At 45.6% G+C, this 17,640-nt stretch overlaps 1 protein-coding gene across 3 annotated transcripts in view; it reads left to right on the top strand.

The window, feature by feature from the left end:
* Positions 1-17,640, top strand: part of LOC144770363 (uncharacterized) — a 918,549-nt gene that overhangs the window by 771,462 nt on the left and 129,447 nt on the right. The window contains exons 22-23 of one of the 3 annotated variants that reach the window (XM_078654828.1): positions 823-864; positions 16,998-17,084. The exons of the other annotated variants lie outside the window; for them this stretch is intronic. Coding sequence (XP_078510954.1) covers positions 823-864; positions 16,998-17,084 — 129 coding nt within the window. The remainder of the gene's footprint in view (positions 1-822; positions 865-16,997; positions 17,085-17,640) is intronic. 3 annotated transcript variants of the gene reach the window in all.

Genomic DNA, 17,640 nt, shown 5'->3' with positions numbered 1-17,640 from the left:
GTTTTTTTTAAAAGAGTGACCAGATAGCGCCTGCGTGGGTATTCATAAAATCTACATAAAAAGATCAAATGCAGCATATCCTGTGGAGACTCTCCGTTGCAGCCACAGGGTGCTGCCAGTTTGTTCAAAACATCAGTTTTAGGTCTGATCAACAGATGATGAAAAAGATTTAACCTGAACCTTGTTAACAGGAACTTTTCATGGGAGGTCAGTGTGCCCAACAGATATGGCTCTGCAGTATCACATGTTTTCAACGTGACAAATTTTCTCACACTTTGTTTCTGGAATTCAACGTCTTCCCTCCGGGTCTTCCTGTCCAAAAGGAAGTCCCGTTTGAATACCTCCAGATCACCCTTTACAATCTTACTAGGATGAATAAAACAATTCCAAACGGCCAAGCTTGACAAAGCAGGATTTCACATATTTTAACCAAGGCGAAGCCATTGCATTTTCCTGGGTCATATAGTCGCTCATAATCAGGTGAGTCAGTGGGATATCCTGATTTAACCACAGTTTAAGCCAGCAAGTTAATGGGCGTAAGGAAAGAATGTCACCTAGATATTGCATCCCTAGCTCTTCGTGTACCGAGAGGTTAGGTGAGCCTGCAGGAACACACAAAATGCGCTTCAGAAAAAAGTTTTCAACAATCTGCAACTGCCCACTGTCAGTGTACCCCCAGATTTCACTGCCATAGGTAGCCGTTGCTACCGATTTTGCATTATAAAGTTTTAGCATGGCACTAGTAGGTTTTTTACCCGGTTTTGATGCGAAATTGAAAATGGAGGCATTAACCCTGACCAGTTCCCTCTTCTTTTTTGCCAGATGAGGACCCCAATTAAGCTTGGAGTCAAAGAGGACCCCAAGGTATGAAAATGTCTTAATTACAGGGATCACTACATCATCAAGTTTAAATGAAAAGTTCCTTCTTGGTTGTTGGCCAACATGCATGACAAATGATTTTGAATTGTTGCACATGAGGTCTCTATCCGTCATGAACAGTTTAAAGGCATTTAATAAGGCTTGAAGGCCCTTCTCAGTTCTGGAAATTAAAACCGCATCATCTGCGTATAAAAGTACAGGAATCCCCCGCCTACCAACTCTAGGACAATCAGACTGTACATTTTGCAACACACTATCAAGGTCGTTAATATAAAAATTAAAAAGAAAGGGGGCCAAGATACAACCTTGGCGAACACCCTTTCTGTTGTCAACATTTTCTGTTATGCTCAGATCTTGAGAGTATCTTACATTGGCTCTAGTATTACTATGTAGGTCAGCCAGAAAATTAACAATTCCACTCTCTACACCCTTCTCCCTCATGGACTGCCAGAGCCTTCCCCTGTTTACACAGTCGAAGGCTGAGGACAGGTCCATGAAGGCGAGGTGAATAGTGCCCCTATGAGCCACAGTGTACTTGCTAAGTATTAAAAAAAGGTTAATACACTGCGTCACAGTCGAACGACCACTGCAAAACCCATACTGTACAATGGACATAATATTATTTTCCATCGTCCAGTCAGAAAGTCTCTGCAGTAGGATTCTACCTATTATTTTGACCATGGAGTCTATTAATGATATAGGCCTATAACAATTTGGGCTGCTTTTGTCCCCTTTCTTAAAGTCCGGGACAATCGTGGAGACCCCCCAGGATTGTGGGCAACCATATTTTACTGCTGCATTAAGGACAGACTCTAAAATAGGCGCCCAAAAACTTGGCTCTGATTTAAATAGGTCCGGAGGGATCCCGTGGGGTCCGGGAGCTTTCCCTCCTGTTAGGCCCTTAATGCCCTCCATAACCTCCCCCCTAGGGATGCTAATCATCTTGTCATTGACACTCGGGCAGAGACGGTCCTTTCTTCCTCCGAGCTACCATACAATTGCTTGAAGTGTGATTCCCATTCCTCCTTTGGAATATAGCATTTCAGGCCATCACCCGGTACTTGGACCAGGAAAGGTTTCTTCATGACCAGAATCTAGAACTACACCGCAAAGTGGAAGGGTCCAGAATCTCTCTCCAAGCCTCCTCTCTAAGGCATTCCTTATGCTTAGTAATGATAGATTTATAATGCCTGCGGCACAATTGAACAGATCTGGGGTAATTTTAGACCATTTGAGACGATGCCTCCCATCAGTTGTGCTTACCCTGCCGGTAGTGAGACTTGTATCTACATTAGCTATCCAGGGACCCCTCAGGTGAACAGTGAGTCGGTTGTGATCACTGAATTCACTATATTCAATAACAAAGGAATCCACAAAGGATTGCATTGGCAAAGTGATTAATACATAATCAATAAAAGTTCCCCTACCATGCCCCTTGAAGGATGGGATCTCAAAACACTTTAAAGGATCTACCAGTCCCATGGTCAATGATAGATCTAAGTCGTTAAGTAGATCATTAAAAAGTTCCCCCTCTGTCGTATGTTCCAGGTGCAGACCCTTTAAACGCGGACAGTGCAAGTCCGAGATACTTTTCAAAAGAAGGTCCCCACAAGGGTGAACATTGAAATCTCCCAATATCATGAGATTATGGATACAATCTCTCATAGAATTTCTAATAAAAACATTCAGTAATGATAATTGACTAGTGACTGAGCATTCTTACTAATACTTCTACCGCTTTGATTGTGTGCTTCGTGTTCCCCTGCAAATGCCCTGTAAGGTCTTTTTCCATTATGTATTTAATGGTTTTGCCAGGTGCTGCACTGAACAAAAAACACCTCAGTCAGAGCGGCAGGGGGAAGGCAATGACAATAGAAGACAAACATGAAACTGGTACAGCCTGAAGCTAATCTAGGAATAGTTCAAGTGATTGCATGCCAAATACTTAATTTCAGAGTCCAAGAGATACAAGGCTATCATGCAATAGTTCATTACACCGAGTTTTGACAAAAGCCAGCAGACTGAAAAAAGGCAGGAAGCAGGATGTGAGATTGTGGTAGTCTAATGAACGTTTGACAGAGCGCTAAGGCAGGATGGACGAGATGCATTTTTAGGATTAGAATACACTCTGCATCATCCACAGTGCATACATTGTAAGAGACCATTGGTTATCCAAGTTAAATTGTAGTGATAAAGTTACTCACCGAACAGAGCCCTCTGCTGTAGACTATCACCTTGTCTATTCACCTTATCCTAAAAGAGCAGTGATGGAACCACAATCACTTTGCAAATAGCAAAACTATGGAACTCCTAGCAAAGAAAAGCATTTAAAACCATTTGAAATTCATGAAGGAATTAAAGACCTGTTTTTTTCCTATCAAATGGTGCTCCCTGATTAACTCTGCAATACCTTTATTTCAGTCTCTACCTAATGGGCTAATCTCAAGGGTATGTTCCTTGATGGTCTACCACATACTTGTCATGTTAGATAAGAGCCTTGGACAGGAAGAAGTCAGTGGGATATCTGCTGTGTGGGCAGAGGCGTAGCTCGGGGGTGGGGGGCTTGGGGTGCCCCCTAACCATCAATCAATCAATCAACCAACATTTGAATAGCGCGCTTCTCACCCAGTGGGGTCTCAAGGCGCTGGGGGGGGAGGGGTTCATTACTGCTCCATGCATTCTGTAGTAATAGTTGGATACAAGTGCTTTCAGTTGGGTGATGTGAAGTGTCTGTTGGATTACACTGGGGTTTTTACATACCCACCCCGAGAAAAATACACACACTCTAGCTCTCTCTTTTGAAGGCCTTAAAAAAATGTTGATTTGTTTGAAAAATATTGTTTTTATGTACCCATAACAATCTGCCCCTTAAGCCCCCTCTCTTATCCCGTTTCTCATATGTGCACGTTATGAATGGACACATTAGGTGATTTGCTCAGAATCACAGGATGTTGAGCCGACGCCGATATTGGAACACAGTGCACCAGCTGCAAGGTCGGCCGCTCCGGCCTTTACACCACATTCTGTCCCCTTCCCATTGTACACACTACTCCCGTCTTGTGTCATTTGTTTCTGTATGGAAGGTACTGCTAGGCACTGTTGTAAGAGGGTGGGGAGCTGCTAGGTGCTGCGGTCAGAGGGTGCGGCAGAAGCTACGTGATAGTTTACTTGGTGTGGCTCGACGGCACAAGAGGCCCTCGAGCCAAGCCCGGTGCCACCTCGATGGAGCTTGGATGGAGTGGTTTCTCCGCATCTGGTAGAAATAAATGGCAAATTGAGTATAAAAATGAACCCGTGCTGGAAACCGCAAATGAAGAAGAGAAGCGAAGAGCCGTCACTTGAAGGAGAACCCCAAAGCCCTCATTAGTGTCACTGGATTATGAGTCGGTGTAGTGGTGTCCTTGGGAGGGGCTCAGTCCCCCTACATGTCCAGATCACAAGACAGATTTGAGACAAGACAAGGGGTAAAGTCTGGAGGGGCTGAAGTGCAGCCCAGACACCATCCAACCCCCACGTATGGTGTGAGAGGGCATGGAGGCAGACCCCAACCCTCCACTCCCGTCTGCACAGCCTCTCCTGCCCCCGCTGCACTCCCTGCTACCCCCCATAATGACCTCCAATGCACAACAGCCCACCGCCCCCATTTACCACGTACTAATGGGTGCGTAAAAGAGCTTTCCATTCCACACAGAATTAGGATCTACATGCAGTTTTACCTGGTGAAATCAGGTCTGCATGTTAGTCCACATTCCTGACAGAATGACCTGTAATTCCTTCTCTTCTGAGATTAAGTAAATTTGATGGTGTTATTAATGCTCTGAAACAGCCAGTGGCCAGACGTATTCCATTGAAGGTAGCACGCATGACGCATCAGACCTACTTTGATTGCCAAACCAGAAGACTGGATGCGACTGGGGGTGGCTGACCCTTGTTTACTCTGCTGTATCCTGGCACTTGACTGGGCTTGGGGCAACTGTGTCAAAACACGTCACCGCCTGAGTAGGATGCTAGCTTCAGACATGCTGCACTACACTAGGCATGCACAGCATATCTAATGGTTTGTGAATGTGAGTCAGGAGCTGAAATGAAGAGCGCTCCTCTCTCGCATGCTCAGTCCATCTTCTGGACTCCTGCTCTGGCCTGCCTGCTCTGTGCGTTGACATGCTCACTTTCACCTGTGTGAAGCACAGGCCGGAAATGTAAACAGACGAATTGTGAAAGCTGTCAGTTCGTCTGCTCACATTCCTGTTGCCTGAACTGCAGTGAGCAGTTTCTTTTTGTGTTGCTGCGTAACTAGTGAGGCGCCGCTCTGGCGCCCCTCTGGCGCCCCTATTGACCAGCCACCCCTGTTAAATAGATAATATATTTGACAACTCTGACTTTCTGCCTGCATGCACCTTGTGTATAGCATTCTGATTTTACACCTTGCTCCCAGCATCACCCTGCATAGTGCACCCAAACCCTATATACTGCCCTCAGTCATTCTCTTTAATTCTAATATGTTCCACCCATAAAATTGATGTCTGGACACTGTTTTTTCCAGCTGAAGATTCACAAAGCAGGCTTGGTTCTCTCTCTTGCCTGCCATGCCTCCACCTCCTGGTCAAAATTGGGAAGTTCAATTCTGTATCATTACCAGGCACAATGCTGAATATAAAGCTCTCTTCACAGTGCTCTTTATATTGTTGTAAATGAAGCCTGTGGAAGTCTAGGTTGGCAGTGTGGGCATATTAATCAGGCAAACACTATATATTTAAGTTTCGTTTTTAGTTTCCTTTTATTTTTCACATTCAGCTTTACATAAATTTACACATTCCAAATCCTTTTGGACTAAAAATGCCAAATCACAGTAGAAGAAACTATTTAAAATTAATCTCTTAAAATACAGACGTTTCTCTCCACCTTGCTAACCCCGCCATCTTAGTTCGAGTGCTTCTTGTTAGACACCACGGGTTACCTAAACATTCTTGTCTGCACCAGTAGAGGTGACCCAATTCCCGTTCCTTTACCCGATATGTTGCCAAATGGTTTCAATAAATGTCCTACACACTGACCAAGATCAACTACAGGGACTCTTTAATAGCCAGCTTGGCCACAAAGATTTGTTTTTTACTTCAACTTGAAGGGGGGTCCCATCTTCAAGGCAGTCTGCCTAATATATTCTGAAAACCATTGTTTACAGGTATCTAGGCAAAACCTCTAACTTATAACCTGTTGCTCACTAGAGTTGTATTGCTTTCTGCAGCTGAAATTGAGGTTTCAGAAAACTAACATTTAATCGGTTTCTGGGTGTCCCATCAGAGCCTTTAGCATTCTGTCAGTTAGTTGTCTTTTGTTGATCTGCACCTCTTCTCTTCTTCTAGCACTTAATTTGCACACTTAAGAAGAGATATAAAGCCTAGTTATTAATGACGTATGCATACAAAAACAGAAATTCCAGGCTCCTCCAACTTCATTATCTGTGGTAATACGTTCTATATTGTCCAAATGTTCTAACTATTCACTGCTGACACATAACCACAATGTTAAAACATGGTTTATTAAATTTGAGGGAAAACTCAAAATCTAATTATCATCCCCAGTAACTTCTGAACACCTTGATAGCTGATGTTATCTTGTGTGACAATTACCCTACAGGACATTGGAGAACTCTTAAATGTTGCTCTTACTGTGACACTCAAGAGGGCGGACTATCTTCTGTTTATTACTTGGACATTTTGCTTTAAAATGTCTTTTAATCTAGATACCCACTTCATAAATAAAAATTGAAGAAGGGGGGCGTGGCCAGGCAAGATGGCCGAACGGACTTAATCCTTCTCTGCGCCCGAGCTACGCTGCTGTTCCGGACCTGAAATCGTTGCAATCGCCGCCCTACCTGCACGCAAAACGATCCTATGGCGACCCAGGGACTGGAGCGGAGGATGATCCGATGATCTATCATCAGAATTGCTCCTGAGAGCCACGCAAAGTTCTTGCAAGGGGGCCTGGACGCAGAGCAACATGGCAGCCGCCAGTTCTACAGGTGCGCACGACAGAGAGCCGTGAAGAGCGCTCCATGGGGAGACCTGCTGACTCCCACCATGATCACGGCCGGACTCCCGCTGCGACGCTACGAATACTGAGGTGAACGGTTCGCCTGGGAGCCCGGCAAACGGTGTGGCACTGCGTTGGACTCCCGACTCTCGGGAGGTTACAGGAGCGGGACAGTGCGGACAATCAGAGGCCTGAGACGGGACGATAGCTCATGGAGGCGCTCCATATGATGGGAGAAATACAGCCGGCTGACTCTTTCGATCCCATACCACGCCGCGCCTGACCCTAAAATGGCAGCCAACACTAGAACAGAAGCCATTTCCTCCCTCTACAAATAAACAGAGCCGATCTTGACAATAAGGTACAACATATCTCCTACCCCTCGGCCCCAGAAGGTGACACTTGGGATGACTGGCAGCCGGATGCTGAATCGAACCACTGCCAATTCAGGCTCTAAATGCTGACCTACCTTTCGTCCCTGCTGTGAGGCCTGTACCCGATGCCTGCTTGGCCCTTGCACATATTTAACAGAGCATTTGCTGGCCCCACCCGAAACACGCCCGGACAAAGCATTCACACCAGGGAACATCTCACCCCCGCCATTCCCTGCTGTACGGAGCCTGTGATGGGGCCCCCGTTCATGACTCGCTATCTGCACCCTTCTAGCTTCACTACGGATAGCCGCCCTAAGGTGACCCCAGAGACGCAGAGCCTGTTCAAACGCGACTGCTGTGCTTCCCCGAGCCACGGTACCATTAGGGACTACTGTTCCAACCCTTCCGTGCCAAACCAGAAGACACTAGGTGGGGTCAGCTCCTATGCCGCCGAAGAAGACGATAACCAGAGCGACAAATAAGGTCTCAAGCTTTTTTCCGTCAGCAGACACACACCGGGCTTCAGATCGCGACGGCGAGACGTCCGATATGGCCCTTACCAAGGAAGATTTGATGTCCTCATTGCGAGACTTTAAAGCGGAATTGCGAAGAGAGTTGAGTCAAGACAACCAAACCTCAATTGATCAGCTGAAGTCCGATCTTACCACATGAATGACAGATCTCCAACGAGATGTGGACTTAGTGGGCACTAGAGTGATCGACCTGGAAACCCATACCGAAGAACCGGACAAGCGCACCTCTGAGATGCATGACACTGTACTTGCCCTCCAAGACCAGCTCCACCAAACCCAGTTAAAAGCGGAAGACTTGGGAAACAGAGCTTGACGAGATAACATAAGGATTCGCGACCTCAAGGAGTGGGCGGAATGGCCGGACCTAGAGGCTTTCCTGGAGGGCCTTTTTCCGGAGATCATCAGCCCACATACACTCAAGATCAAGCTCAAGAGAGTCCCTGGGTCGGAAACCTGGTGTCGGGAGGAAAACAAAGACCAAGAGATGTTCTCGCGAAGTTCCACTCCTACAAAGTGAAAAAGCGGTACTTCTTGCGGCCTGAAAGAAAGGCACGGTAACTTTTCAGGATTACACTTGCAGCATCTACCAGGATTTGGCTCCTGCAACATTGGCCAGATGGCAACAATTTCGGCCCATCACCTCCAATCTACGTGAAGATAAGGTTAGATACTGATAGATCTATCCCTTTGGTTTAAGCTTTGAATACCATAACAAACAGTGACATGTGGTGGACCTGAAGGTAGGGTATGGACCTACTGGGTCTCCCAGTACATGACACTGAACAATCACAGGGCAAACCGCGAGACACGCAGACTACCAGCCCTCCCAACTCACAGTGGTCCGCAAGCTCTCGAGGAAACAACAAATAACCTGGACCTGCCCAACACATCAGCCGCACTTACTATTTTGGAGGTGATCCTGGAGGGAGGACTTTGACTCGGCCACGGAGGCCTTGTCGCTGAGTGGAGACCCCGAACCTCAAGTTGGCGGCGCACCTGATTACTCCACATTACCCTTGGGATCCTTACAACTGCAAGTTGACTCTTTAAGACTTCAACGTTGCCACATGCTGTCCGCTAGTCGACATGTAGACATGAATGGGACCTGTTAGAGCCCAAGGTTGTTAGATGGCGTGACTTCCACTACACCGTGCCACATGGCTTGGTACATAGACACACATGCATGATACTCGCCCCATGCCAGCAGGAGAGACTTGATCATTTGGCCTGGGCGAGGCCGCCAGACTGAGCATATGGGGTGGGCGAAATTCCTTAGCATGTCCGGAGGAGGAGCGAGCCGGGACCTCGGTCCTATCGTCCCTCCGCCCACACACCTGGGTTCTTTAACCCGCAGTAGGAGACTTACCATTGATCCGACACTTGGGATGTTAATTTTGTTGTGTGGGGTTTTGGTTATGCGGGGGGGAGACTGGTGGCGGCTTTTTAACGATTGATCATATAGAAGCACTTTGAGTTGAGGGATACACAACAGGTACACTCTTGTCTCTTCCCAGGTGGGAGCTATGTTGCGAGTCATAGGGGGCTGACACATGGGTCCTTGAGGAGGCAGAGAGGGGCGACACAGAACCAATGGTAATCACAGTAGGCTACTGGAATGTAAAAGGCCTCAACTCGCCTCAAAAACGACGAAAGTTCTGGAAATATATCTCTGATCCCCACCTTGACAAAATAGCTTTGCAAGAGACACATCTGCCTGAGCGGAAGAGTCCCACCTCCACCCCAAAAGCTAGCCCTTAATATACAGGGCTTCTGCACTCACTAAACACTGGGGGACCGCAATCCTCTTTCAAACTTCTACGAAAATTCAACCCACCAATACCAAATCAGATAAGGAGGGACGTTGGGTAATGGTCAAATGCATCCTGAAGGGTAGGCTCTGCACATTCATTTCGGCATATGCACCCAACACAGGGCAGGCAGCTTTCCTTAAAATGTTCTTAGGGAGGATTCAGGATTTTGCGGAGGGACCGACACTCCTACTATGGGATTTTAACCTCACGTGGCTGGCAGACATAGAAAGCACGCACACCCATCGCCAGGAGTCTAGCGTCTTCTCCACAGAGGCTAAACAATAGATGCATGACAATGGGCTTTAGAGACGCCTGGCTTTCCCTCTATCCACAGACACAGGGCTACACCTTCTATTCGAATGTACACCACACATACTCCCAGCTCTACTATATATTCATTAGCCAAAATTTAATGGGAGCTCTACAGGAAGCCAATATCTTCCCACTCTCCGAGTCCGACTACTGTCTCGTTACAATCGGTCTGTCATGGGGCAATTTACCATCCACATACCCCAAATGGTATTTTCCGGCCTCCCTCACGAGAGACAGGGTACTCTGTACGGAACTAAGAGATACAATCACAGATTTCTTCACCAGGAATGTGCCCGAAGCCACCTCCATGTTTAATAATTGGGATGCTTCAAGGCGGTTTTTAAGAGGCGGCTGTATTGCTCTTAACTCTGAGTTGAACAAACATCGGACCAAAGAACGAGTAGATTTAGAAGCCGAACTATCCTCCGCAGAAAGAATCCATAAAAACAAACCCACTAGAATGTCTCTTTGCATGCCTACTGCACTGAGGGGGTAACTCAGGGCCATATATAACAATCGAGCGGAGTATACCCTCCTGAAACTCCGACAACTCTCCTATTCACAAGGAAACAAGATAGGTAGGCATTTAGCTCACCAATTGAAGGAAAAGCTGGAGCGGGAATATATAGGTGGCAAAAGGGGAGCTGACTCATCAAGACACAGAGAAAGCGGATACCTTTGGCGCCTTTTACGGCCACCTATATACGTGGAACCACGAGACATAGATGCACAAAGTAACTATATACGGACACTGCAAGTCCCCCAGGTCTCCCAAGACTGGAACAACAGACTTATGGCTCCTATAACGACCGAGGAGGTGGTTATAGTCATCAAATCCCTCAGATCACAGAAAGCCCCAGGCCCCAACGGGTATACAGCCCAATTCTTCAAAACGTTCACCCCTGACCTCCTACCCCATCTTACCCGCCTTTTTAATGCCATGGCAGAGGCAGGCTCTGTCACTCCCTCTGGTGGAAGCTGTGATCACAGTTATTCCGAAACCAGGGAAGAATCCAAAGATGTGCGCTTCGTACCGTTCTATCGCCCTTCTCAATTTAGATGCAAAATTGTACTCATCTATCCTCGTGGCCCGATTAAACGAACTCATGCCAATTCTCATCCACCCAGACCAGTTTGGATTTATTAAAGGCCGTCAGACTCCTGATAACACCAGACGTATCGTCCACCTAATCGAAAAAACTAATAAGAAACACCTCCCGACAGTACTGGTGGGGTTAGATGCCGAGAAGGCATTCAATAGGGTGGATTGGGCGTTTCTATTTACTACACTCACATCCTTTGGGTTTGCAGACACATGTATTAATATGGTACAGGCTAACTATGCAAAAAGAACAATTGATGGACAGAATGCAGAACAATTTCATACATTCACCCCAATACAGAGATCTGGGGCTAACTATGTTCAACCCCGCTCGAGAGTACAGGTAAATGGGATTTTGTTGGCTCCCTTCACCCTGACTAGGGGTACCCGCCACGGGTGCCCTCTGTCACCCCTCTTGTTCACCCTCAGTATAGAGACACTAGCCATGGCCATCCGCGCCGCACCAGAGATAAAGGGCATCCCTTTTAGTGGAGAAATGCATAAGATATCCCTTTTCACAGACGATGTGCTCCTATCACTCACGGAACCGGCCACCTCTCTACCTGCTCTACAAACGGAACTTACACGCTTTGACGCAGTGGCGGGCTTCAGGGTGAATTTAGACAAATCCTACATCCTTAACCTCACTATCCCTGCTGCCGAAGTTGAGAGACTCCGGGCATGCTCACAACTACACTGGACTTCCCGGCCTCTCCAATACCTGGGAGTTCAGTTGACACCCTGGGTAGAGGAGCTATATAAAGCTAACTTCCCACCTTCTCTCTCGAAACTCCAGGCGGATCTCACACGATGGAAGCCACTTTTTACCTCCTGGCTTGGCCGCATTCATGCAGTTAAAATGGCAGTGCTTCCTAAACTTTTGTATCTTTTTCAAGCTCTCCCAGTTGAACTGGGCAAGGACTTTCTCCCTAAATTAAAATCTATGATGCTGTGGGTCGTTTGGCAGGGAGGACGAGCGAGGTTCTACTTCTCCATTTTGATAAGACCACGGGGGGGGGGGCTCCAGGACTTTGGCCTTTATTACAAGGCGGATCAGCTGCGAGTGGTGACTGAGTGGGCCAAGAGGGAGTCTGAGAAGCATTGACTCCATATGGATAGGGCTGTGGCAGGGAGGTCGATTTGGGACCTCATATGGCGACCCAAGAGGGATAGGCCAGAGAATGTTTACATCAGCACGCCTACTTGAACTACCCTAAAAGTATGGGACTCTCTATCACATAACGCCCAGTGCACCACATTTCCATCAGCCTATACGCCAATACACCTCAATTTTTGGCCTTCCCTCTGGCCTTACAGGAAGGACCCTTTGACCAATGGAGGGAGGGAGGCTGCAGAGCAATGACGCACCTCTTCCATAACTATGATATTCTCACCTTTGATAGCTGCAAGAGGGACTATGGGTTGGGACCTGCCGAATATTACCACTATCTCCAGCTGAAACATTGGGCGCTTACACCTCACATTCACGAAGCAGCCACTCCGCCCCCTCACGAAATTTGAAAAATACATACGAATTGTGGACACTATGAAAGGTATGATCTCCTTTCTGTAAAACTATCTCCTCACCTCTATGCACACCTGAGGCCTCGCTACTTGTACACGTGGGAGGATGTCTTACAACGGGACATTCAAGATGGAGAATGGGCGGGGCTCTGGTCAGATATATTACAAAATTCAACCATTCCATAGAACTAAGGGAGGCCCACCTAAAAACGATGATGGACTGCTACCTCTACCCTACCAAGATCAAAAAGATATTTCCCGACTCGTCTTATCTGTGTTGTAGGGGTTGTGGGCTACTAGGCGATTTTCAACATATCTGGTGGGACTGTCCAGTGATACGACCCTTCTGGGAGCAAATCCTCGCACAAATTAAAGATATGCTGGGGTACCCTATTCCGACCTCCATGGCAAACACTCTCCTCGGCCTAGGCTCCTCGATCCCTCCCTCAAACATCAAACTAAAGCAGATAAGACCATAAAGCCCACAGATGGTTGTCCTCTGATTTAAAGAAATTAAAAAATGCTCTGCATCAAGCTGAAAGGAAGTCGAGAAGTAAATACTTGCCTGATGATAAAAGCACCTACTTGGCAGCACTTAAAAAATACAAAAAAACTAACCTGGCTACAAAAGCTGAATATTTCTCATAAAAAATGGTCACCTCCTCAAATCGATCAAAAGAAATCTTCTCGATAGTTTACGAACTATCCAACCCCGACAGAGTGACACCAAAATCCACACCTTGGCAAACCCTATGTGATTCCTTGAACAACTTCTTCATTGACAAAATCAAAGCCATTAAAGCAAGTATCCCCATATACTCGAGCCCTGCGTGTCAACTAATACCCAAGAACTCCTACATGTTGAAACAGATTCCAGTAAAAAGTCAAGAAATATTCACAGACTTGTTGACAAAAGTAAAATCTGGCTCTCCTAGGGATTGCTACCCCCCTTGGATCCTAAGGGAAGCCTTTACTGCCTGCCAAGTCCAGCTATGACCCTTTTAAACGAGTCACTGTCCCTGGGCTATGTACCTGACACCTTTAAGGAGGCTTCTGTTATCCCCCTCCTAAAACAGCCAGTAGCAGACCCTAAAATCCTAACCAACTACTGCGCTATCTTATTGCTACCTTACCTGGCCAATTTACTCGAAGCCCATGTGGCCAAAAGCCTATCTGCGTTTTTGGAGCAGTCCGATTATCTGGACGCACATCAAGCAGGATTCCGCCCAGCTCACTCCACAGAGTCAGTTATACTGTCAGTATTGGACACCCTTCAAGAGAAGACAGACAGAGGCTGTCCGCAAGTCCTGCTGTTGCAGGACCTTTCCGCAGCATTTGACATGGTCAACCATAACATCCTGGTCGACCGTGTCAAGGATGCAGGAATTCAAGGAGCAGCCCTTGAAAGGATTGGCTCCTTCTTAACAAACCGATTTCAGGCGATCCGCCTAGGCCAATTCACGACCCCAAGATAAGAACCACATTCGGTGTTCCCCAGGAATCCTCACTTTCCCCTCATCTATTCAACTTATACCTTCTCCCTCTGATCCATGCCCTGAACAAAAGAAAAGTTAAAACTTTCAACTACGCGGACGTCTTCCACCTAGTGTTCTCTAGCAATAACTCCCCTATAGTCGTTCATGAATTCCAGACTACGATGCTGTTCATCAGTGACTGGATGAACAGCAACCATCTGAAGTTAAATCCAGAAGTTAAATCCAGATAAGACGGAAGTGATTCTTAGGGGAGGCTCCCTAAACCCCTGGAGTTCCCGGTTTTGGCCTAAAGAGCTGGGACAGCCTCCCACTCCTTCCATATCTGCCAAAACCCTGAGAGTCATAATTGAGTTTTCATTGTAAGATCATTCTTAAACAGGATCGTAATCTCAACATGCTTTTTCCAACTAAGAAAAATAAAGAAAATCAGCAGGTTCCTTACACAGGCATCCCAGCCTATCTCACCCACTGTCTTCAACTACAGAACCAGACAGTTAGATCGATCCTTCAGGAAAGCAGGCGCCAACATGTCACTCCTCTTCTAAGGAAGCTACACTGGCTCCCTATAACCCAGAGATGCGCCTTCAAGGTGGAATGATTTAAATCCCTGAATGGTAGAAATCCCAAATTGATCAACAGCCTGATCGATAGATACATTCCGACCCGCAACCTGCAATCTGCCCATATGCATCTCCTCACTATACCTCCCTTTAAACTGAAATGCTTTGGTGGAACAAGGTTCTCCATACTTGATCCCAGATACTGGATCTCCCTGCCTCAAGAAATTAGATCCTGCACAGACCTCATGATTTTTAATAAACTCCTAAAAACGTAGCTATTTAGACAGGCATACGAGTAACATCTCAGACCAACACCGTTAGAGTAGCGCCAAGAAACCAATCTGGTGTACGTGTGCTCTACAAATTAAGAATAATATAACATTATGTGGACCTGCATTGGGGCTGCGAAAGTAGCAATAGCCGCCGCATGGAAGAAAAAGGAAGCTACCACTATCTCGTTATGGCAATCCAGAGTCTGGAAACTTCTGTGCCTTGAAAGGATGGCCGATACATGCAGGGATGATTATAGGAACTTCGAATATAGATGGGACCCACTGGTAGCCCTCCTTACAAAGGGATTACTTTCAGCCGTTTGCCCTGCATCAGTCAGAGCTATGCACCTGTTTCAACTTTAACCTAATTGATGCTCCCATGATTGGAAACCTAACTTCACTTGGGTAGCCGCAACCAGTACTGGAGGGTTCTTCATAATTTCTGGGAGTTTTTGTTTAGACTTTCTCCCTATAAAGGGCATCTTCCAGTTGGAGGGGTTGGGTTGGGTTACCATTATCACAAAAGAAAACAGACAAATATTATGTTTTACTGCGCAGACTTACTCCCCAACCTTGCTCTTGGAGAAACTGTGCTTACTCCTTTAGGTTGTCTGGGGTACGGCAGGGGGTACGCACCTATTGATGTATATCTATTTTTGGTCTTTATAAGCTGTCAAGTCGTCTGCGTTTATCCACATGTACAGTATGCCAGTTTTACCCTGTGATAAGTGATGAAATGCTAATAAACATATATTTGAAAACATTTTTTTAAGAAGGTGCCTTCTGTGCAGACTGTGAAATGCCATCTCATGGGCTGATAAAACAAGAGGGGAGTAAAACTTTTAAAAATTGAAATTTGGAAGACCACTTATCCGAAGAGCAAATACATCGGGATCTTTTATATTGCAGTTCAGAGAACTGAACAACCTCTTTTGGGACAACGAAGGGCAAACTGTGATAGGGGAATAAAGTAAGATGAGGGGAAATAAGACCAAATCAAACCAGCTCAATGTATTAAGGGATCATAGATTAGCCACAGAAGACAATACAGCCACAGCATTGCTTTTGATGCAGATGAAGATGCACTGGTAGCAACGTAAGACTAAGGATATAGTATCCTTGAATAAATGGGCAGAGCCCTGTGGAGCCAGTGATAGCTTTGAGTGAACTGTTCATAGCAAGGAAATGTTGCTGTTAGCCACCTCACGAAACAAGGGCACACAAAATGAAGAAGGAAAGGGGATATGTGTCCTCTGGACCCCTGACATATGCCCTAACAACGTTCACCATATGTTCAAAAAGCCACGTGTACAGTTGTGAGTTCCAGCCTTGTAGTTTAGGTGTAAATGTTTACAATTGTAAACTTAAAGGCTGTACAAGCACCGGGTGTAATTTTGGAACCTGGGGAACAATACAAAAACTTTTGAAGAGATTGATGCTTTTTTGAGACTTTGATAAATTCCATGGATTAATTAGAACCAGTTGATGCTACCAAGCCTCAGGAGGTAGCTAGCCTTTTAAATAGTGCTGGTTTGCAAAGTTTTACTATGGCCAGAGTTGGGAGCTGTTAGACGTGTAACAGACTTTGTAACTGTGTTTTTCTGTGACCCATGTGACTTATGTTGGTACAATGTGTTTCCTTTATTTCACTTCAGCTACATTCTTTTAAATATTTATTCAATCAGTATTTCAAATAATAATGTCAGCTCATCTAAATAGGACATGCCTGCAGTCCCAATGCTAAGAAACAGACAGTGGCTGCCACTGTCTCCGTGCTGATAATGCTTGTTATGTGTTAATAAATGTATAGTGCTGGTTACTTCCATAGAAATGAAAGACCAGGGCCATAATCATGATGCAGCTGGTTTTTTTGTTTGCATTCTCAGTTTCTTAAGCTCAAAGATATCACTCTGAATTTCTCCCAGTTGCTGCATGATCTTTGGACCGAACAAGTCAGAAACGGAGAGAGTATCAATCCTTGCTTGTGTGTGTGGGGTCCACCATGATAGGCCACCATAGTTTCAAAAGTAAAAGGATTATGCTGTAACATTATTGTAATTATTCAGCCCTAAAAATAACTGGTGTAATGTGACTTGTCTAGGAAGCAGTTCAGTGTACAGCTGCAACAAACGATTTTGACAGCCTACTTCCGACCAATTTGTTAACTTATGAACTCATCAAAGAGGAGGTATGTACACTTTTCCTTCATCACTTACAAAACAAAGCACACCTACATCAGACAGCTAGGAAACATTTCGTTTTCTATTAGTGTGATAATACCTTAATATAATTGTTCGGCAAGATCTTATTATCCATCAAAATTCTTTCCTCCTTTCTGTATTAATCCTTCTGCATCCTCCACTTGGCTGTACTACTCTCTGTAAACTGATATCGTCCCATGGTTTCCTAGTATCTTCCTCAGTCATGTCAATACTATACATGTAATATTCATCTTTCACCTGCCTGGAGGAAATCAATTTCTGCTTCCTCACCATAAGTCAAATCTAGAAGTACAATTTTCATTTGTCACTTTGTCTTTTCAAATGGACTTTCTAAAAATCTTATTGCACATGATTCATATGTTGTTTAAGAATGAAACTTAACTGTTTAGACGTTCTGCATACTGTTAAAAGATTCATGTTTGTATTTCTTCAGGGCATGGGATAGTCCTGGCTGGTATTGAAAATGGCAACACATTCCTTCTCATTAAATGTGGTAATCCATTAAAGATGAATGGGCCTTGA

The sequence above is a fragment of the Lissotriton helveticus genome, chromosome 7 (genome assembly GCF_964261635.1).
Source record: "Lissotriton helveticus chromosome 7, aLisHel1.1, whole genome shotgun sequence".
Lineage (NCBI taxonomy): Eukaryota > Metazoa > Chordata > Amphibia > Caudata > Salamandridae > Lissotriton > Lissotriton helveticus.
Note: the sequence above shows the minus strand (reverse complement) of the source record. Positions and strands in the feature narration are given on the sequence as shown.